Consider the following 23,395-nt stretch of genomic DNA (forward strand, 5'->3'; position numbering starts at 1 on the left):
TTTTGTATATCGCATTTATTTTATATATAATTATATTTATATATGTATATATAGAAACATATGCATACACATTTATATATATATACATATACATATATGTGTATATACTTTGCAAATAATTATCATAAATATGCATTACATATATATGTATATGTATATATACATATAGATACATGCATAGATATACATACACACGTATATATATATGCCTGTATAATAAACAAATATATCGACAAATAGTACAATATATAGTGCTAATATAATATATATGTATATATTTATATTCTGTATATATATTGTAACCATTTACCGACGTAAACATACATATCTTCAGTATATATTTTGTAATTATTCATTAAATTTCATATTAAACTATGGAAAGAAACGATTATATTAATTTATTTAATTAGAAAAAATAATAATAATTGGAATATAAATCACTTTGCGTTGCATTAGGCTATAAATTTCAAATATTTTTTATCGTATGCTCTAAATAATTTTTATTTATTTATTTTTTATTCGTATGTTTTAATTTTTTTTTTTTTTCTTCATTTTTGTGTAAAAAATATATTTATGTATATATTTATATAATTATATATTTGTTTTGTATTGTGGGTATTTATAGAAACGAGCTTTATTTATTTTGTTTTTTGTTTTTTTGCCTAGCATGGTTTTGCAGCATAATGTCCGCAGCATCTTTAGGGATCGTTAAGAACCAACATGTGTTCCGCCATTAACACGAGATATAATTCATGTAAGCTCTGTTATAATTGGATTGGATTGTATGCTACGATATATATATATATTTATATAGCCGCGCTATGAATTTTCGATTTTGTAATAATAAATTGTGTATATATAATAATTCACATGGAAAGTTTAGAGAATGAAAAAAGCGTCTGCTGTTAAATTAGCTCGAAATGGACATAGTTTCAATTCGCCATTCGAATCTCAACAGTTCGGAATGGGCTATGGATCTACTTGCATCCATCGTCAAGTTTTTCATTTTTTTTGTGTATTTTCTTTTTTTTTTTTTTTTTTTTTTTTGGCTCCCCATAACAATTGTACAGCACTAAAGTTATTTATATATTTGCATAGTTCGTTAGTTTAAAGATATATATTTATATATATATATATATATATAGTTACATATACATTTGCAAACAGACAGATATAGTAGTGGTTGTTATCAGTTTCATATACCATGATAGAGCATAGTCTAATAAATTCATAATTTTCGGTATTCATTGTTTATAACTTTCGTTTCAAATATTTATAGTGCATTAACATACACATACATCCATGTTCAACAACAATGCGGTATAAACAGTAAAAGAGGCTCTTGTAAAGGTTGTAAGAATTTCTAGGTTAAGCTTAGTTGTTTTTGTTGTTTTTGTTTTTCTTTTTGTTTGTTTGTTTAGTTGTATGTACATTGAGAGTTGGTTGTTGCACAAAATGCTATAGCACATATGGAGATTTTTGTGTGTAGTATACATATGCTTGTGTGTGTGAATGTAATCGATTAAACATGTAGTTAGTCACATAACAATCTATGTGAACTTGTAAATAAAGAGTTCTTAAGAATGTTCATTGTATAGATATACTGTATATAATATTGTTGGTGTTGTTTAAGGAATTGTTTGTGAAGTGTGTGGGATTACTGTTGCCTTCTTACATATATATATATAGAGATTTAGGAGATGTACAATCGATTTCATATACATATAAAAATGATAATAATAATAATAATGATAATAATAAGAAAAAACAAATGCGAGTGATTTGCAATCACTTTTTTGAGACACGTGATTTTTTGTGTGTGACGATCGATCGCCAAATCAGCCACAGAGCATGTGCACCAGCATCGCCACTAGGAAGGTCACAAATACAAATGAAACCACAAAGAAGACGGCCTTCTGTTGGTCCGTCAGCCGCTTTCTATTGTAGTAGAGCGCCATCAGCCTGGAGACGAAGCGTCTGATCATGCCGCCGTGGGGCAAGATGTAGTTGCTGCTGCTGCTGCCGCTGCTGTGGCCGTTGCTGCTAGCTGTGGAGCCCATGACGCCAGCGGTGGCATGCGGCAAGTGCGAATGATGCATGTGGTGTGAGTGGTGCAGATGATGCTGATGGTGCAGATGATGAGCACCGCTGCTGTTGCCGCGCAGCTGCAAGGTAGACGCCGCTGGACCAGCCAGACCAGACGAGCCCACCGGCTCCCCGGGGCACGCCTGATGCGGCTGATGGTGGTGATGATGATGATGGTGATGATGATGCAGCGGATCGCCACAAGCATTGAAGTTGGCTGCAGCCAGCTCATGCTGCAATCGCCCAATCGCCTGGGCATCAGCTCCAACTCCACTATTGCCGCTAATCGCCGAGGCACTTACCGAACGCATGTGCACGCTGTTCGTTTCCGACTGCTTGCGGCTAGCCCGCTGCGTCGTCTGGCTGGGCACCATTGCCGATCCGTGCAGATGGTGGCAGGGTGCCGTGCTGGCGTCCAGCTCCTTGGGCACTTGATAACGCAGCGCCGCTGACGTCTGGCCCGGGAACAACTCGCCACTGCTGGTGACACGCACCGGACACACCCGAAACTGGTAGCAGGTGCCCGGCACAAGATTGTCTATGGTAAACTTGGTCTCTGGTCCACGGTACAGCTGTCGGTAATCCAGGTTGCTTAGCGCCACGGGTGCTGCACTGGTGTTGGTGTTGGCGCTGCTGCTGTTGCCACTAGCACTGCGCGCCTTGGACGAGCTGGAACTGTCCGCATCGGAGGCGACGATGGCGTACTGCAGCTCATACTCGACACGGTCGCTGAAGCTGTTCTTCGAGTGCTGCCACTCGAGAGTGAGCTGCACCAGCGGCTGGCCGGCCTGGTCCAGCAGGCAGACGCCCTCGTGCAGCACTCGCGGCGCCTTGATATTGGCCGGCAGCGTGGCGCCCGTCTCGAACACATACTCCTCCGAGTACTCACCGTCCCCGGCCCGGTCCGTATGCGCATAGATGCGGAATGTGTAGCTGCTGCGCTCCTGCAGCTTGTGTATCTTGCACATGCAGTTCGTGCCGGAGTAGACAGTCTGGAATTGCTTCGCCCTGGCCACATACATCTCCACATAGTACTTGGTAAAGTCCGCATTGCTGCCGCTGAGTGCACCGGACGAGAGCGTCGAAACGGAGCCCGTCTTGCCGCTGTCGCCCCATTTGAGCTTCAGATAGTTGTGCCCAGAGCCGCTGCACTCGAGCCGCGGTGGTGCTGGCGGTGCCGGCTGCGTCGTTAGCTTGACGTAGGTACTGAAGAGTCCACTGCCTATCGCATTTACCGCCTGCACCCGGAACTTGTAGCTTGTCTCGGGCGTGAGGCCGCTCACTGTGTAGCGCGTACAGGCGTCCGGTGTAGCGATTGTCCGTTCGCCGTATTCAATGTTGTAGTTGCTGATGTCGGCGCCATGGGACGCCGGCGTTGTCCAGTTCAAGGTGACTTCCTGCGAGGTGAACTCGTAGCCCAACATCTGCGGAGCGCCGGGCACAGCGGCGGGCGTCGATACGCACACAGCATCCGTTACGGGCCCAGCGCCCGCCGCATTGCTGGCCAGCACGCGTAGGTAATACCGTGTATAGGGCGTCAGATTGCGCAGCTCCACTAGCGTCTGGGGGCCCTGGTAGCAGCCATGGAACTGGGTGCTGGGCGGCTCAGCCTGCGGCTCGTCCAGCTGCTGGCTGGCGCTCTGCAGGCTATAGCCACTGACAGCCGCACCGTTCAGCTGCGCCGGCGGTTTCCAGGTGACGCTCAGATGGGTCGCCGACTTGACCACAACTTCCAGGTCAGTGGGCGCACTGGGCGGTGCGGCGGCCGCTTCGAAGCGCAGCCACGGCGACCAGCTTCCGGCGCCAATGCGATTGATGGCACGCACCTGTGCCTCATAGACGCCACCCGGCGCCAGCTGCTGGGCCACAAAGTAGTCTTGCTTGCCGCGATATACGATTTGTGGCTGCGAGGGCTCCGATGCATTGAGGCAACGTAGCTGCGCCTCAAATTCCAGAACCGGCGCACCGCCGTTGTTCTCCGGCTGGGTGAGCCGCAACAGCGCTGCGTAAGGCGTTGGTGGTGCATCGCAATGGGGCTGGGGTGGTGCGGCTGGCGGCACTGCCTCTGTGGTCACATGCCCGATCTCCGAGAACGGACTCTGCCCGGCAGGCCCCTCGCAGCAGACACGCAACTGATAGGTGGTGCCCGGCTGCAGCCGCTCACACATCGCCTCCGTTTCGCTGCCAGTGTAAATGCGCTCGAAGCTGGGTCCCGCGCTGAGCTCCAGGTGGTAGCGCAGGATATCCGAGCCACCGGTGTCTGACGGCGGCTCCCAGCGCGCCTTGAAATGTGTGCCGTGTATCTTGCCCTTGGCATGCGGCTTGCCCGGCCGGCCGGGCCGCTCCGCTGCCGTGCAGTAGGTAACCTCCGCGGACCAGGGCGAAACACCAGCATCATTCTCCGTGCGCAAGCGGAACTGATAGTTGGTGGCGCGTCGCAGTTGCAGGCACTCGTAACGGGTCTCGCCACCCTTGTAGCTGTTCAGGTAACCGTGTCCGGACTCAGCATCCTGCAGCTGCAGCAGAAAGTCGCCGTCCTGTGATCGCCGCTCCCAGACGAGCTGCAGCGAGCTGGCGGTGCAGGCCTGCAGCTGCGGCGGCATCGGCGCTGTGGGCGGATTGCCGGCTGTGCTGTAGCTGCTCACCTGCGAGTAGGCCGACTGGCCGATCTCATTGACGGCAGCCAGGCGAAAACTATAGACTGTGGTCGACTGCAGCTTGTTGAGCGTGTAGTGCTTCGCCTTGGTTTTGGCCAGCTCCGTGAACTGCAGCGCATTGCCACGCCCCTCGTCATAGTCCAGCAGATAATATTGAATGGGCGCACCGTTGGCAGCCGGCGCCGTCCAGCGCAGATTTATCGAGCTCCTGGTGCGCGACACCAGCTTGGGGGGCAGCGGCTGGTCGGGCTCACAGGCTGGCGTTTTGAACTCGGTGGGTTCGCTAACGCTGCCCTGCAGCTGCTGGTAGTGCACCTGCAGCCGCACCAAGTACTCCTGCCCCGGCTGCAGATCCTGCACAATGCACTCGTACGCCTCGCCCCGGTACAGGCTCTTGTATTTGCACTGTTTGCCCGTGTCGCTGAGCAGCACTTGGTAGCGCAGATCCTGCACGTTCACCAGCAGCGCATCCGTTATGGTTGGCGGCACCCAAATGATCTTCGCGGCACGCGAACTCACATCGATCACCTCTGGCCTGTCGATGGCCGAGATCTGTTCGACGATTTGGGCCTGGTAGTCCTCCTCATCCTCGGCGGCCACACTGGACGTGTCCTCGCCATCCTCTGACGTGCCCACTGAGTTCGCACCGCCCGCACTGCTGCGCGTGGGTGCGGCCAACTGCTGTCCAGCTGCGGTGCTAGCGATGACAGCGTTGCGCTGCTGCTGCAGCGCCGGTTGCGGCTGCTGAAGCGCCAAGTGGCGTCCACGCACATGGCTATGCATGTGGTTGTTGTGCTGGTGTTGCTGTGCTACTGGAATGTTGTTGTTGCCGCTGTTGTTGTTGTAATGCCCATTGATGTCATTGCGACGCGGAGAGGGCGAGTGCGTGGGCGTGGACATGCTGGAGTCTAGAGAGCAACAGAGTAAGGGAATCCCATTAATTGAATATACATATATTTGCAATCGGTAATTAATACTCACTCAGCTCACGCTGCTTCTCCAGCTTTCGCAGCAGCTTCGTATGCTGTCGCTGGCTGCGCTCATCTCTGTAGTTGGGCGGCGATGGCGAGTGCGGGGAATGTAAGTGTGACGTTGGCGGCGCTCCGCCAGCGGTCGCCGTGCCTTGCTGTTGGGCGCCCGTCTGCTGCTGCTGCTGCGGGGGCGGTGGCGGCGCCATATGATAATGCGGTGGCCCGTTGCCCGTTGGTCCTGGCCCGGGCGGATAGCCCGGCAGCGGCGTATAGAAATGCGATGTACCATTACTGCTTATCTGAAAACGAGTTGCGAAATGTTTTAATGAAACTGCGAATAGTCAAATTTGCTGTAAAATATATACAGATTCTGTTGTTGTTGACGTGGTCGTTGTTGATTTAATCTTTTGCGGCTTCATTGCTAGCTGACACTGCTAAAAGTATCCACGTCAACGAAAAGTACAACTATAAATAAACCAACGCGAACTTTTTTTTTTCTATTTTTGCTGATAAACAATCGCAGAACTACACAAAATCCGGAATCTCGTCGTTGATGTCTGTGAATTTTTGTACTTTAATCATTTTTAATTGACCTTTATAAGTTACAAAGCTACAAGAATATCTAATAAATGGTTATCTTTTAATTATTTGTTAAATTTTACTTTCTTCTCCTTCATTAAATTAAATGATAAACCGTATCTACTTAACACAATTCTGTTAATTTTGTTAGAACACTGCTAACATGCTGTTGTACTCAAGTGAATCTGCAATCAGTGTTTATAGCAGAATGACAGCTCATACAACAAGAGCAACTGTCGATATCTACCCCTATCTGGCAACGCTATTCTGCAAACCATTAACAGTCAATAGCACAAATGCTGCGCGCGCATTTGAAGTACAAAGAGTAAATTTAAATCATTGTGACAAATTGCTCAATTATTAGACAAAACTACATTTAGCCAAGTATGACGAAATCATAATCTAAACGTACATTGCATAACCCTGGTATTCATACCAATGCAATTTATAAACTGTTGGAAATTTTTGGGTACATATCTTTGAAACAGTCATTAAACAAGTTAACAATTATATTGACTTGGGGATACCCTGTATTTAAAGAATCACAAGTTTTCAATTAACATAATGCATAGTATTATTTGACTTGACAGACTTCGCGAAACTAATTTGGAACCGCTGCATGGACACAAATAATGAGGAAAATTTTTATTTATATATTTTATTGCAAAATATGTAGACATATATGCTCTTGAAACGATATAAAAACCTCTTTGAATTAGCATACAATCAAGTGATGAGATTGCGCAAATACAACGGAAGCTGGCTTTCGCCTTAGTAAATTTGTTGCTGAAAATTCGGTAGACAATTCCGAAATGAAGAAAAACAAAGAAAAAACTTTGTCTACACGAAGTCGAAGGTTAAATATACTATGTGACATTATCGTGTACAACACTGATGGCTTGATACACTAGCTAGTACATGAAAAATATAAGAAGAATATATTGGATAAAAATCCTATGCCTAATATATGAAAACTAATGGAATTTAGCTCAAATCTAATAGCCTAATTAGATTAATTAGATTTTTGAAACAAATATTATTACATAAATAAATATTTTAAATTTTTAATATAATAGACTGCACATTTCTATAAGGAATTCACAAATCTCTTTTCATATTCGTAGGTAGCCTCACAACAAAAAAAGAGTATTTGGAAACGCCGTCACTTTTATTTCAGCAACTGAGCGTGACGCCGTTTCTGCTGCTCTACATATGACTCCGGAAGTTGTCGGCGCTGCAATATTTAAGTTGTAGTTTATTAAAATGCCATTGGGCGACGGGTGTTGACGGCAGTTACCTACATAATCTATATATGTGTGTTTATATTTATGTAAGTGTATTTTCATCGAAGTCGAAAATCAGATTAAAATTATATCTCTTATATCTTTAGAGGCAGAGTCTGCAAATTTGAACTATAGACTTATATGTATTTGATCAAATTTCTTTTTTTCTTATAATACATGTTTAAAGTATTTCTTCCAAGTATTTCTTTTAAATATTTCCTCTAGGTCTTTACTGCTTGGCTGAACGATCACACAATTCACTTCGCCTTACTGCACTGCTCGACTGAGCCCCATCAGGCCTGGGCATCTGCAGATGCTGCCGTTTATATAGGGCAACTTGCACTCAAGACTGAAGAAAGGCCGAAGCTGCTGTCCCTTATATAGGGACAGGTAGGAAGTTGCACTCGAGCACTCTCTGCTGCTCCATGCATTCTATTGAATGAGTACGGCTGCATACATATAGATAACTCAAATGATCTTATGTAGTTCTTCTTCGTGCAGCCACAAACGGATAGTCTGTGAGGTAGACACGAAGAGAGACACCTACATATACAAGCACGCATAATTAAATCAAGTGTTGTATTATGTTTTCTATATATATATATATATGTAATATGGATTTATACGCGGATAATTAAGTCGATTTTTCCTTGTAAGCGTTTAACTAATTATTAGAAAATCATAGCTCACATTTAAATTTAATTAAATTAATTTTTATACCTTTTCTTTATTAATAAAAACAAATAAATTATTGTGGGTTTAAACGAAAGGCATAAATAATTGCAATCACGACAGCTCTGTTTAATTGATAGGCAAATAAACTATTTGACTATTAAGAAAACACATCTTCATAAATCAATGCTAATCAGAATACAATTTCCTATAAGTATAATTAGCCACTATCATTCGTGTTTGTGAATGATTGCAGGGAGCACAAATTATTAAAGCTCAATTCATTTAATATATTATTCTAATAGTTAAAATAATCATATAAAGTGATTGTTTTTTTATTAATGCTTTAACTTAGTTCCGTTTTGCCTGCCTACTTGATCGCTTATCGCCTCGTTTGCACTCGCAGTATTCCATTGTTCTATTAATCAAAGCTGCTGCTGCTGTGGCGATTATTGCATTGACAACACGAAACAGCAAATGTCTGGGTTAAGCCCGCTGTCGAGTTCCAGGAAAAAATCTACTGAATCGGGTTTGTAATATAAAAAAAAAAAAATGAATTTCGTACATATATATGTACATAATATACTATACTATACATAAAGCGACCATATTCGTGTAAGAGTCTAAGATGCACATACTAATTGAGATAGTTCTAGTGATCTCAAATACATGCATACATATACTCACAGAATTAATACATATGTATGTATACACTTCAATCATTTCTTTAGTGAGAAAAACTAGAGAACAAGAGCAAATACATACATACATAAGTACAAGGTATATTTCTGTCGAACCTTTGGACGTTCACATTTCGCTTGAATATAAAATTTGCATTGCCAATTGTTATTGTTTAAGCTTTCTATTATAATTGCTATCGATGATTGACGCTCAATTAGTAATCAATTTTCTATATTTGATAATGAGAAGTTTGCGCTGCCTGCACATGCAAGTTTTCTAATTGATTGACGAACTGAAAACTGAATGGAAACAATATGTATGTATATACATATGTACTATCTAGTAGTGCTATGTACATATGTATGTACTATCTCTGCTCAGCCTAATCGGTAAGAGCTAGAATGCTGAATGCCTATAAGGTGAAAGTAGCCAAGAAAAGGCAGGCCAAGTTTGGTATATAATAGACCACATTAAAATGTTTCATAGCTGGAAACATAAGTTACTTATAGTTTACTTACTAAGTTACGAAAGTGTTTTATAAATAAAGCACTTTACCAAGTATAGAGCGTACTTGGAAACTCTAGAATGACAGCTGTGTAGATAACCAGCAGTTCTAATGAAGAATATATACATATTCCATTTCAATTTAATGAAGAAACCACATCTACTATTTAATAATTCCGTTTAAAAAAGAAAACTGAATAACTTAGTAAAAAAAAACTTGATAATATCTTTTCTAGTTTATGATACTAATCTTTAATTGCAATCTTTCTCGTCTGGCCCTAAGTAACTCAATCAAAATACCTAGATAAATAGTGAATCTATATACGAAAATTGTACTTACAAATGGTGCTGCATGCAGATGTCCCTGACCGGTGTGCAGTTGCTGGTATTGCTGCGGTGGCAGCACCACATGGGTCAGAGTTCCGTTCTCATTGACATAGGGTGGCACCTGCACAGGCATCGTCATCGTCGGCGGCTGCCGGTTGTGGGAGACCATTTGCACGGCCGTTGGACCTATAAAAATAGCAAGAATACGGATGTTTTAGTGCACAATCAAACTCAGTTTCAAGGCCTGTTGTGAAGTGAATTAAGGAACAAATATTAATGAAGGAAGTCGATCGTTATCGAAATACTTCTTTAAAACTTTTACAAGCTGCTGCTGGTGCTGCTGCTTTTGCTGTATCCCTGCACATTAAATAACTTTGCAGATTTCTTATAAATATTTGAGTACTTAATTATGTAGTTAATAAAAATAATTTGACAACGGAGCAGTAGATGGAGTTTAAGTCAAGATTGACTATAAAGTTCAACTTGAAACTTAGATTGAGTCAAGCTAGGTGCAGGCAGCCGCTCAACTATTTTCCATATCGATATTCGTAGAGCTCGGGCTCTGACCTAATCAGCCGTAAAAAGCAGACGCGCATAGCCAGCCGTTCCTTAACGGCGACTCCATTACACGTTCGCCTCCACTACTTAGGTGTAAAAATGTCGGTTTAGTGCGCTGATGCATACCATTGCAAAGTAAAATTCATGATAGTCGATAACAGCAGCGACGACTGCGGCTGCGGCGGCAACTGCAACTGTAACTGCTGAAAATCCAATCCATTTAGAATGCAGCGAATGTCTGAACGTTTACTGTTAGTGGTTAAATTTCACGACCTACGAATACTCTAATCACAGAGAAATACGAATATACATATGATAATGTATATATTCTTATAAGGCTATTGAACTCTCCAAGCTATATAAATATGTATAAGATTTATGGGCAGCAAGATGTGCTCTTGTAATATTTGTGGTTTCGCTGAATGTTGTCTTAACCCACATGCAAATTTTAGTGGCTCCACCTATTGTAAACAAAAGCTTATGAAAGACATTGATTCATACTTTCTTTGCTCAAACTATTATAGCCACTTCGTATAGTTATAAATGGGCATAAAAAGATTGATGAATTAAAACCAAATTTTGTTAATATGTTAAGGCTGAAATACTCTGCATATAACTATATGCATATAGGATGTATAATAATGAATGAATATACAATAAAAGTATAAAATAATAAACCGAAAATTATAATATACTTTATGCTAGATAGATTCATATATTATATTGAAACTAGTTAAAATAAAAACTTTAGTAAATATATATTTTTTAAAGTTAAATACCAGAAACATGATATTATAATAAGTCACGTTATTGGTAAAGGTATACCGCTAATATAATTAACCAGAAAATATATTTGTTCAAGTTTTACACAACTATTTAAAGTTAAAATTCGCTTCGGCAAATTCAGTTATAGATGCGTTACGAATTTGCTGCTCAGCTTTGAATACCCCTGGCCAGAGTATAAAAGCTGACTAGACGCATTCAAAGTGTTAAAAGGCAGCAGGGAACGGGGTACAGGGGATCGGGCATCGGGCATCGGGCATCGGGCACCGGGAATTTCCGTAGCGGGTGTAGGCGTGGTGGAGCTTACCATTTGGCCAGCAGACAGTAAAATGCCAGCCTGAGCGAAAGCGTTGGAGTGGCGAACTGTTTGCAACTAAACTCGAAACTTAATTAATGCTAAACAGCTTAACGGCGCACCAACTCGCCGGGCAGAATGTTGAGTATTCATTTTGTTGGCAAATCTTAAAACGCATTTAATTAAAGGGAACTAAACCCATCTTGGCTACATACAGACACACACACACACACATACTTTCTCAATCAGCCAAGTGTAACAGAAGCCTAAGCCTAGTATCAGGTGTTTTATTCGAGGGAATGAAATATAAAATTTCAAGAGTTTTCTTACAATTGTCATTTAGTAATTGCAATAAATATTTCATGACAAATGTGAAAAGAAATATAATATTTCGTTATCAGCTATATAAACACAGCTGTGCACTGATTCTGCCTATATAGAAAGTTCAGTTCGCCCTCAATTTCCAACTGGCATTCCTATTCAATGAATCGCCAAAACATCTGCTAAACACAATTATTCCAATTCATTGGGAGCTGCCGATATTTACTAATGAAAGGGTTGACAAGCGTAACGCTTTGAATAGAACTCAAAATTGGGCAGGTTTTAAGTATGGTAATTGGGCAAAATTATCAGAGTTAATTTTGGTAACTGTAAATACAAATGTTCCCCACTGGGTTACCCGGATGAAAGTGTAGCTTAAATTAATGATCACATACTAGGTTTACGTTTTCAGATCAAGTAATGAAATACAGTGATCGTGAGCCACTTGCAGTCGGATGAGCCGAACGCGCCCTAGCTTAATGAATCATCAAGCAAACATTTGGCGTTACGCTGAATTTTGTGGAAATCAGTTTAGCTCTGGGGCACAGGCCAAACATTCGTGCATTATGCATGACCAACTGTTAAATGCCTATTATTCGAGTCAATCTTCAAGTTGAGTAAAATTCACTCAAGCCAAATTTCAACTGAAATAACTTTATGAATCACCAATAGTCATAAGAAAACTTGCGAGCTACTCCAAAGAACTTGATTAAAAAAATTCAGAAGCTCTAATCGACAAGGTAGATAAATAATATACATACATACATACATATATAGTGTATGCTTCTGTGATAGAAAAGTCATTATCTCAAAGTCTATTTCTTTGCATGTAAGTGAGTTAAGCTCTAAGAGGTTTCATTCTATATATAGTATATAGAAATATGTATTATATATGTATGTACGTTCTGAAGGTCTATTGCAATTTCCTTTCGTTAACAAATAATAATTAAAAAATCTTATTTACACCTCCTCTGAATGTCAAATCAAATGAAATATGAATATTTTACTGTTCTTTTACTCTTTGCCCTTTCTCACACTAATTTTAATAAGATTACCAACTCATGCAAAAATTGCTGAGCTTGCAAAAACAGATGCACAGACTCATCTAGCTCTTTGTTGATAAGTTTCAAGTTTTTATGATGACTTAATCGAACTTAAGCTTGTTCTTCAAGTATATTACTTTAGTGTGACACATTGTTGCAGCTGATTGCATGCGATTTTGTTGCAAGCAGATCGACAAGTTCGGTTAATGGGCTTTGCCTACCAAAACTTTTCAATTTGAATGGCAGCGATTTCTTCTCCTTCCGCTTTGGTTGGCGAACCAACAATGCAAAGTACCATAAGGAGCTGTGTCACAATTTCAATTGCAGTTACCATTGTGATAACATATATTTTGATACGTATAAATATATATCACTCTGTTTGACAGCATACTAAACCCTCTGAGTAGTGACATCATCAGCTCTATTGGAGTGTAGCTCTATCCATACCCAGGATCAGAGCAAGATATGGCCTCACCCTGACCTCGTTAAGTTGCCGCATTTGCGAGTGCCCATAAAAACTTGGAAGATTTGCAGGCAACACAGGCAGGCGTCTGCTTGCCAACTCTAAAGATGTGCGGTCAGGAAATGGGATTGAGATACCTCCCGCCTTTCGCATTCCGCATTCCGCCTTCCGCCTCCACTCCTCCATCTTCTGCTCTACTGGCAGACAACGCTATGATTGCATAACTGTAAAAAACGTTGAACGTTTGTCTGTCTGACCTTGTCCCGTGCACCACAACTACCGGCATGCCTTTGCATTGGAAAGGTAACAGAACAGCTCGAACAGCTCTTTTGCCACACTTGTTTTCACTCCCAGATAGTAGTACGACTGTTTCGACTGGCATTCAGAAGTTTTGCCAGCCATCGCTAATTGAAAGCGCCGTTCAGTTTTCCACTTGCACTTACACTTGGGTACACTTTGAGTACGACTAAATTCATTCACGTGCTTACCTGCAAGAAAGAGAGAAAAATAAATTAGAGTTAGACAATTGAAGTCTTCAGTGGCGATAAGTAAATCGATAGATAGTAAAAATGCTCATCAGGGAAAGTTTTCACAGCCAGAGAGAACTTAAACAGGTAGGCAAATTTTATGGAGACAGCATTTCAGCTATGTTTCCATGGAATTTTACTTCAAAATTTCCATTAACAAAAAGCATTTTGTTGGAGAAATCGTTTATAAAGCAAATGAATTTCAGTTTCCAAGTAAATTTGATAATTTCATGTAGAATTCCATGCCAATCGCTGTTCTTTGAAATACATATACGAAATCTGTGATTCGCCTTCAAACATATTTGAACACACATGTGCAAAATATGAATTAATGAAATACATACATACATATGTATGTAGTATGTATGTATATAGGCCCCTGACTATTCAATTTCAATTACGTGACTCAACCGATTCGTTGAATTGATTAAGTAAAACTCTAACTAGTCTAGTATATGTTGAAATATTTTTTCTGAGAGTTTATTAGAAATATATATGAAGTCAATTCTTAGAAAACAATTAAAAGACAATACGGTTTAGGCATCGACATATACATATGTACATATGTAGCTCTCATAGTCTAGCCATATTTTTTGTACCCCAATTTTTAATGGTCTTCAAAAGTAAATCATTAGCAATGAGAAAGCCAAAAAATAAAATAGAATCAATTCGAGCATACATAATATATATACATACATACATACATATATACATGCATACATATGTATGTATATATCTAGTAGACTGAGAATATAGAGAATTAAGAGAATAGCACTCTGCTTGTCAGCGGACTGAAGTATGATATGAACTGTATTCTGTTAAGAGAAAGAGAGAGCAAGAGAGAGAGAGAGCAAGAGAGAGAGAGTGAGAGGGAGCGAGATAAAAGTTGGTACAGTTACAATTTTTAATGCACGTTGCATGTGTGTTGCCACTTGCTAGAACCCCGTTCGTCATCCCTTCAACAGCCATCGCTCCGCTCTGCACCACCTCGCCCCACTCTGCCCCTGCCATCCCCATGCCGCCCCATCCCGCTTATCTTAAGTAAGTTCTGTTGTTTGATGCCAATTTTTTGCATTGCTTCTCCTTTTTTGTCGGTTGTTGAACCCGCTTGGGCGCTAGGGCCATAAGTGGCCCTAGCCAAGAGTACCAGCAGTGACAACAACAACAACAACAACAATGAGCAGAGTAACAGAAAATAAATGAAAACTGCGCTGCCATTCCGGCTGCAATTTTTTCCACCAGAGTCAAGAGAAATACGACGAAATAAATAAAATGCGTTCAAAAGACACATAAAATATGTTCAAATAATAAGCACACACACACACGCGCGCACATATACATACACACGCACTTACGTATACACACATAGCAGTTAGTTACTGGGCGCCATTCTTATATACATATATATATGCATGTGTGTGTGTGTGTGTGTTTGTGTGTGCATCTACATATATAGCTTAAGATTTATGCTTGCATAATTTAAATGTTGTCAACTAATATTGTTTAATTTCCAAGTTTGTAGACTATTTTATGTGCTGTCCATGTCCATTTTTGGCTCCAGCACATTTGCCAAACTCATTCAGAGGCTATTAAAAAAGAAACACACACACACACATGTGCACACACACTGAGATAGAGAGAGAATTTGCAACACGTGGAATGCTAGCCAAAGGTAAGCCAGAGCTTCACAAAGGCCGCCTCGCTAAATTATTCACGTCTCTTGCGACAAGGTCACATCCAGCTAAGAGATGTAAATATTTCTGAGAGATATGCTGCAATAATACATTTATCATCTCAGGTTAAGCAAAGAGCCAAACAAAATACCTTCAACACCTACCGGAACACTTGTTGCGCTCCTTTACGAATATACAAAAATTTTAGGATTTACTTGAGATTTCAATAATGTGAAACTATTTTAAGATAAATAAAGAGTATGTATTATGTTCAGATATATGTATGTATGTATATAGATCGTATTGTAGAAAGTAATAGAAATTGAAAAGTTATAGAAATAGTCAATTCTAGACGGATATACATAGAAAGGTCAGTCAGATGGATAAGGTCGGTCAGGAATTGCTTTTTGCAAGGAAAATATATATATTTTAGCAATGATGGAGAACGAATAAATTAGTGTTTGAGGAAGTAATTATAAAGGGTGTGCAGTTGACTAAAATTTGCATTAAAAATTTATATTTCAGACTTCCAAGACATAAAGTTTACCAGATTCTAGAACTCATTTGGAGAACCGAGAGGCATGGCGCAGCCAATAAAATATATTTAAAAACTTTTATACCATGCTTCAATGTTCGCTTTAAAAAGATTCTTACAAAGCCATAAACATAATGAGTTTTAATTTTAAATTGGGTCAGGGTATAAAAACTTAGAGGCATCAAAGTAGAAATTCTGCTCAGTTTTTCATCAATTCGCATTGACTGCTTTAAAACACAGATCCATACGACTAACCATAACTAGCAGAGAGCTAAAACGAAGAGCTCAGTTAAATAAATGCAAATCTTTATTATTTACGATAATTAAAAGAAACTTAATTATATTGCTCCATAGTATAAAAAGATTAATGTCTTGGATATGTCAGATTTCCTTCCCATGGTCGAGCATTCAATGAAACATACATACATATAAAACCATATATCTATTAAGTATTTTATATATGTATGTACGCATATGCAGCAGGTATATCATGTATATAGTATTCAGTCATTAAATCTGTGCAAATAATACGTATCTACAGAACTGTGTATAGGTAGGTAATTGTCGGCATTTCTGACTGTTAAAGAACTGGTTGGGCACTCACGATGACATTTTCGCGCGTTAAGAGCCCTCATAAATTTTAGTGGAAGACAAAACTTGTTTTGCCTCAAGAGTAGATCCATATGCAAATAGCATCACAAATGCCCAAGCATGAGTCAGAGACAACGAGAAATCAACTTTTACAGTCAGAGACATACACACAGAGAGAAAGAGAGAGATAAGGAGAGAGAGAGAAAGAGAGAGAGCAACTTGAGCAAGTGCTTAGAGCATTAATTATCATACAGTTAATTACAGAATTACAAAGGTCAGGGCACAAAATACCGAAAATGGTTAAGGGCAGGTCGCGTTATGTATTACACATGTTTGAGACCCCTAATTAAGATATTTAAAGTCAAGTTTGAAATAAGCATCTGTGTTATTGTAGAGATATCTAATGATTAATTACGCCTAATAATATTAGGACAAAAAAGTAAAAAATAAATCTTACAAGATTTTTAATGCATTTTTATATGACTTCACAGAGTTTTTGATAGATGTAGTTTGTATCAGAAGACCGTTATCTCAAATAAAACGAAAATGTATTAAAATTACTTAAACAAAGATTTCACAGTTGAGTCTTCAGATATTCTAAAGAATCATAAATTATATGCTTCCAAAATAGTATTTGCAGATTCTCCAATATCCATTTCCAATAGAAGACTGTTCTTAGTGAACTCTAATAGCTTCATGCTCAAATATCGTGTAGTCACGCACTACCAACTGGAGCACTCTGAATTATCCATTTGTACGCGTTCTATTTGTTTGGCATTTAAAATAATAAGTAGTTTGCTGTTGATAAGAGTAATGGATGCTGTCGAGTGTGTGTCTGTGTGTGTGTGGGCATGCTGTAAAATAGAAACTACGCCAATTCAATTTCGAGATGCCTGCCTCAAAAAATTTGCTCCACAGAGCGACGACAATCTCGGCTCGCACTTTTTCGAGGAAGTGGGTCATAAAAGCATACTCAGCATTCTTATAATTATAACATGCTATGCATACATACATACATACATATACCATGCATACCAATATACATAGCTAGGGAGACCGCGCCCCGGGAGCAAATTCCATTAGAAGTCGAGCCTGAGTCCAACACGCACTTAGTGCCATTTCCTTTGCAAGTTTATTCGATTAGCTACAATCAGGGCGACAATGGGGGCAGGGAGTTTGCTGAAACCCAAAACAGAGTTGATGATGGGCCACCAGCTTCCCTTATTTGTGTAACCGTGGGCCGAAGGGAGCGCATGTAATTGGAAATTATGGCCTTTAATGAAAGCATATATTTAAGATTCTATTGCCGCATGGCTCTCAGCACCTATGGCCAAAAAGCGTGAGTGAAGAATGGGCGCCATATGAGTAAGCCGGAGTGCAACCACATGCAATTATCGCTCTAGGCGAGACAAACTTTGACGATGGCAACTTAATTCGATTTGTCAATTAACCCAAAAGTTTCTCTTTAAGTAGTGCTCAAGCCTTGGGGCTTTCTTAGAGATGCCTTTAAACAGTTCACATTACATAGGAATCATTCACAATATTAGCTGGAAGTGTTGACAAGATTAAGGTGTCGAGATATCCATTTTAAAGTTAGTTAGTTTATGGCTAAAATTTGAGCCATTTATAGGTGGGGACAGATCTAGTAGAACCACTTTGGCGGCTTAGTCTTTAATATATTGCTATCTGCTATATATGTATCTCATTTTTAATTAAGTCAAACATGAGTCAGCCTGTGAATTTTGTTGTTCATTTCCACAGAGCGTTTCTATTTAGATAAGTCATATATAAACAACACACAAATACAGGGTGTTCCGCTTTAAACAGAAGCAGAGATGATATGTACAGTCGTGCTTCTATAATTGAAACCAGCTTAGTCAATAAATCGAATCACGATAAATCGAAACAATTTTTGTTATCCTTAAAAAAATGTAATTATCGATAATTCTCGATAGTTTGAATTTCTGTGTGAATAGAAAAAACTGATTCCCTTGCCATTTTGAATTATCGGTACTCGAGTGTATCGTAACGCCCATTATTTATAAGGAGCGCAGTTTACAAATTCTATTTAAAATTTGCATAAACTATCTCAATTTTATATATGTATATCTTATTTATTATATATTTTATTTTGTTAAGTTATTTAAATTATTTACAAATTTAAATAAAAATAAAAACTTAAAATGAAACATGATATCATTTGAAGTTTACATTTTTTACCCTGCCTGTTGAAGCCACCCAATATTACACTTTACTCATATTTTCTTTTACACCCGGACACCCTGTTTCTCTCTACATTAATTCTCTTGCGCTGGCGACTTGCGTTTATTGTGTGGGCGTACGTTGTCAAACCAGTAGCGACTTTTTACTGATACCATAATTTGTTGTTTGCTGCAGCTTTTCATATTCAGTTTGTTTTTCATTTTCAATTGTAAGTGGGAAACTGATCTTTCAGTTTCGAGTCTCATTTAGCCATAGATTAACCACAGCCAGCAGCTGAGGCTCTTAGGAAACTTTCTTCACTTTGCGAGCTGCCTGAGACAGCTGCCGGGATTAGGATGGCTGTAATTAGCAGTTAACCGCCAAGAGTCGAAGCTTAATTCGTTGGTTTAACTCACCATATTCCGCCGAGATGGCGCACATGGGCTGATGATGGTGCTGATGCTGGTGCTGGTGTTGATGCGCGTGCGGATGGTGTGGATGCTGTGGACAGATGCCCTCGTGCGGGTGCGGCGCTATATAGTACTCCGATGGAAAGAAATCGCCTGGGTATTGAATGTACAGCGGGCCGGGAGGCAGCGGGGCCTGAACTGGCGGTCCGATGCCATTGGTGCCATTGCTGGCGCCGTTGCCCTGGCTGCCACCGACGCCGCTGTTGCTTGACACGCTGCTAACACTGCTCGCCGAAGAGTCACCCGAGCTGCCATTCGGCGAGATGCCACCGTGTCCATTCTCATGGGGCTGCTGATGCTGCTGCTGGTGCTGCTGCTGGTGTTGATGCGCTGCCGCTGGGTTTGGTGGCCCATGATGTATGCCATTGTTGGAGGGCGGCGGCGGCGGTGGGGGCTGCAGCATATGATGATGATGTTGCATAGCTGCTAGCAGGGCCAGCTGCTGCTGGTGCTGCTGCTGCTGCTGCGGATGATGTAACGCACACACTGGTGGCACTATTTGGGCACCCTGTGGCGGTGTCGCCGTTTGCTGCAGCAATGGCGGCGACGACGGCAGCGAACAATTGTTTGAGCTGACGTCCGAGGACGAGTGCTGTTGCTGCTGTTGCTGCTGCGGTTGCTGCTGCTGCTGCTGCTGCTGCTGGTGCAACTGCAACGCTGGCGCCACCAGCTGTGGTGCCGCTTGCGGTGCCGCGACCGGTGTATTCTGCACCATTACGATATTACCAACGGGCGGCGAGGCGGACTTCAATGCGCTATTCAGGCTCGTCGTGGACGATGTTGCGGATGAATATCTGCCCGCATTGTGGCTGCCGTTGTTGTTGTGAATTGAGTTATTGTTGCTGTTGCTGCTGCTGCTGCTGCTGCTATCGCTTATGTTGCTGTTACTTTGTTGCTCGATAACATTAAGTCGCACCATGCTAGGAGCTGTAGTATCGTCAAACGTTTCTCTCCTCCCTCCAGTTGTGTGGTTCGACGCACTTCAATTCGATTCAATTTATTAGAGCATGCTTTTCAAGCATGGCCTAAACAATATTTATTGGCTGTTTGGCGCTACGTTTAGCTATATCTGAAATAAAATATTGTAAGAAAATGGCGATAGGATTTGGATTCAATTAATAACTGACTCCATAGCTTCAGTCGGCTTTACTGATTTGCGTTTGCTGCTTCTGTTTGAGTTTGTTATCGAGCTGAGATCTAAGATCGATAGCAAGAATTTATTGTCTTTCTTTTCATATGGAATATCAATCTCTTAAATATGTTTCGGAAACTAGCACATATCATCTGATTAATGGTAATCCAAGCTTACAGGCATGTATATATATTACTCTTTAAGATTTTAAGTCTGACTATTTTTTTTATTTTAATTTTTTTAATATATTTATTTTTGTATTTATTCATTGATTTTTTATTGTATTTTTTGTATTTTATTTTTTTTTATTTATCTTATTTATTTTTTATTTTATTTATTTTTATTTTAATTTTTTTTTGTAATTTTTTTTGTAATTTTTTTTTTAAAGTTATTTTTTATTTTTATTTTTTTATTTATTTTTATTTTTATTTTATATACTATTTATTTTAATTACTTTTTATTTGATTTATTTTTTATTTATTATCTATTTAGGGTTTTTAAAACCAGTTTACTAAGTTGTACATTTTTTATTATCAATTTGTATTAAATATATTACTTAAGGATTACTAAAATATACCCTATAACAACCACCTAGCATTTCTGTAACTAAAGCTTATAAATTTTTCCACGACTAAAATATATATATTTTTTAATATTTTATCATAAATACCTTTAGTGCAAAGATTTTAACTATTTTTATTTAATATACACCACAACTTGTTGTTCAACTCAATAAATTCCAAGAAAAACTTTCAGAGCCAACGACAAAGTTTTACACATTTAATCAGCAAAATAGTTTACACTGCTAACAAGTGCAAGGTCTGAAAGTTTTTATTTTCAGCCGGAACAGTTTCAAATTAAGTTGGAAAAATTCTACATTAGAAATCAATGAATATTTAAACAATTACAAAAATTTACCTATTAGTTCACTGTACTTAAATAAGCTGATGTCATGTTTAAGATTTGTAGATAAACAAAAACGTGTAATACCCTATGAACTTTCGATAGTCTCTGTTGACTTTTTGACTTGTTTTTTTTTTTCTATACCAATAAAGGATATGTTAATCTTTTGTGTTTTGGATTGCAACATTGTCTTGCATGCCTTGCCTTTCCAGGGATTCCCTTTAGCCCACACACACACTCACACTCAACCTCTCTTTGTCTGTGACGAAATGTGATGCCTTTGTTGTGTGTTGGTGGCAACTGCAACCACTAAATAGTCCCTTACTATGTTGATGTTTCTCTTTTTTTTCGTTTTTGTTTTTATTTTGCCGTTAATGCAGCTTTTATTTAATGGGCTTCTTTTGTAATTTTCGTGCATTCTACCCTGTTGTTGCATTTATCGCACCTCCTAAAGTGCCGTGGGCTGTTTTTCGACAGAGGTGTTGGTCAATTGGTATTGTATAACCAAGTATACAGTTCATTGAACCATCTCAAAGCCAACTAATTACCACTGGCTGTCTCATTTTGGTATTGAATGAAATTGTACTCTGTTAAACAGCATTACATAGTCATCGCACCCATTAGTTATCAGTCATAAGTCATCATTATTACTTGGTCCCTTATCCTAAGACATTAGCTAGCACACATCAGTTATTAGTTAACAGCTTTCAAGGCATTATTTATCAGTCATTAGTCATCAGTCATCAGTCATTACTCATTAGTCATCAGTTATTAGCTAACAGCTTTTAATCAACTGTCATCAGTCATTGCTCATTAGTCCTTTATTTCAATTCATCAACTATCAATTGTCAGTCATCAGTTATTAGTTGCCTTCATCAGTCATTACTCATTAGTCCTCTGCCTTAAGTCATCAGTCCTCAGTTATTAGTTAACAGCTTTTAATCATCTGTCATCAGTCATTACTCATTCGTCTTTTACCTCAAGTCATCAAGTATCAGTTCTTCAGTCATCTGTCATCAATCATTACTCATTAGTCCTTTATCTCAAGTCATCAAGTATCAACTGCCACTCATCAGTTATTAGTTAACATCCTTCAGCCATTACTCAATAGTCCTTTATCTCAAGTCATCAACTATCAGTTATCAGTTATTACTTAACAGCTCTCAGCTATCAGTTATCAGTCATCAGTCATCAGCCCATCCTTCAGCAGTTATTATCCCAAGTGTCATGTGTATTCCTCTTTAGTTGATATAGTGCGTCTGCTGCAACGTCTACCTAGTCCGCCGTGTCTGTGAGACACTGAGAAAAAAAAGAGTGGAAATGCTTCCACCTGTCTCAATATGTGCTCTTACGACTGTCTCAAGTGCTTCACACCTACTAACGTACGTAGACAATGGGCAACACGCACCGTCGCGACGTCAGCAATGGCACCCCCACGTCACCTCGTTGACAACTCCACGCGGAAATTTACGCAGCTTAGCAATCGCCTTCTGTTTTCTATTAAATGCCAGACACTGACTGCACCGTCTAGAAGAGACGCCCAGAGAGAAAGACCTGCTGAGACCCTGGCGCATTTGTGTCAGAAGTGTCTAGACCAGCTTTCAAGTGGAAACGTAAGCGACCAAATGAGGGGTGTGTCTCTGCCGTGCCGTGCCCCATGTCTCATGCCCACACCTTAAGCGCCTTGAAAACTTCACTTGTTTTGACTGTGGCACGGCAGAGACTCCGTATATAGTATATTATCAAAAATTGAAAGAATCAATAGAAACCGGTATCCGTATTGAGCTTTAGCATTAGCCATTGCTTAGGTGTACCCTCTCTCTCTCAATCGGGGGTAAAATTATGGAAATGTATTACCTACAAATTGGTGTATTTTCTATTCAATATTAATCATTTTACTAACTATCATTGGGACCTCTTAAGAGATGAAAATTTTAATATTAAAATCGAATTTATGTAGCAGATTGTTGTGAATTCCTCTTTACATTTTATGCATATTTAATGCTAAAGTAAAAGTTATCAGACATCAAAACGTTATTAATCAAAATTCCGAGAATCATTTCCATCTCAAGTCTTCAAAAAAGGTCAAGCATTTTAATGGATAAATTACCACAAAATAAAAAGCAAAAATTAATGAACA

At 39.9% G+C, this 23,395-nt stretch overlaps 1 protein-coding gene across 5 annotated transcripts in view; it reads right to left on the minus strand.

Moving 5' to 3' along the window:
* Positions 1-641: 641 nt before the first annotated feature.
* The window catches only part of mtgo (miles to go), a 49,812-nt gene continuing 27,058 nt past the window's right edge, over positions 642-23,395 (minus strand). For 2 of the 5 annotated variants that reach the window (XM_089257386.1, XM_089257385.1), the window contains 5 exons: positions 19,167-20,289; positions 13,666-13,710; positions 9,773-9,945; positions 5,724-6,012; positions 642-5,650 (listed from right to left, as the gene is read on the minus strand). In XM_089257386.1, the coding sequence (XP_089113512.1) occupies positions 1,839-5,650; positions 5,724-6,012; positions 9,773-9,945; positions 13,666-13,710; positions 19,167-20,139 (5,292 nt within the window). In that variant the 5' untranslated portion in view covers positions 20,140-20,289 and the 3' untranslated portion in view covers positions 642-1,838. The remainder of the gene's footprint in view (positions 5,651-5,723; positions 6,013-9,772; positions 9,946-13,665; positions 13,711-19,166; positions 20,290-23,395) is intronic. The other 3 variants (XM_089257383.1, XM_030385896.2, XM_089257384.1) reach the window with 3 other exon arrangements.

This window comes from Drosophila navojoa, chromosome 3 (genome assembly GCF_054131105.1).
Source record: "Drosophila navojoa isolate 15081-1374.11 chromosome 3, UAZ_NAV_1.0, whole genome shotgun sequence".
NCBI lineage: Eukaryota > Metazoa > Arthropoda > Insecta > Diptera > Drosophilidae > Drosophila > Drosophila navojoa.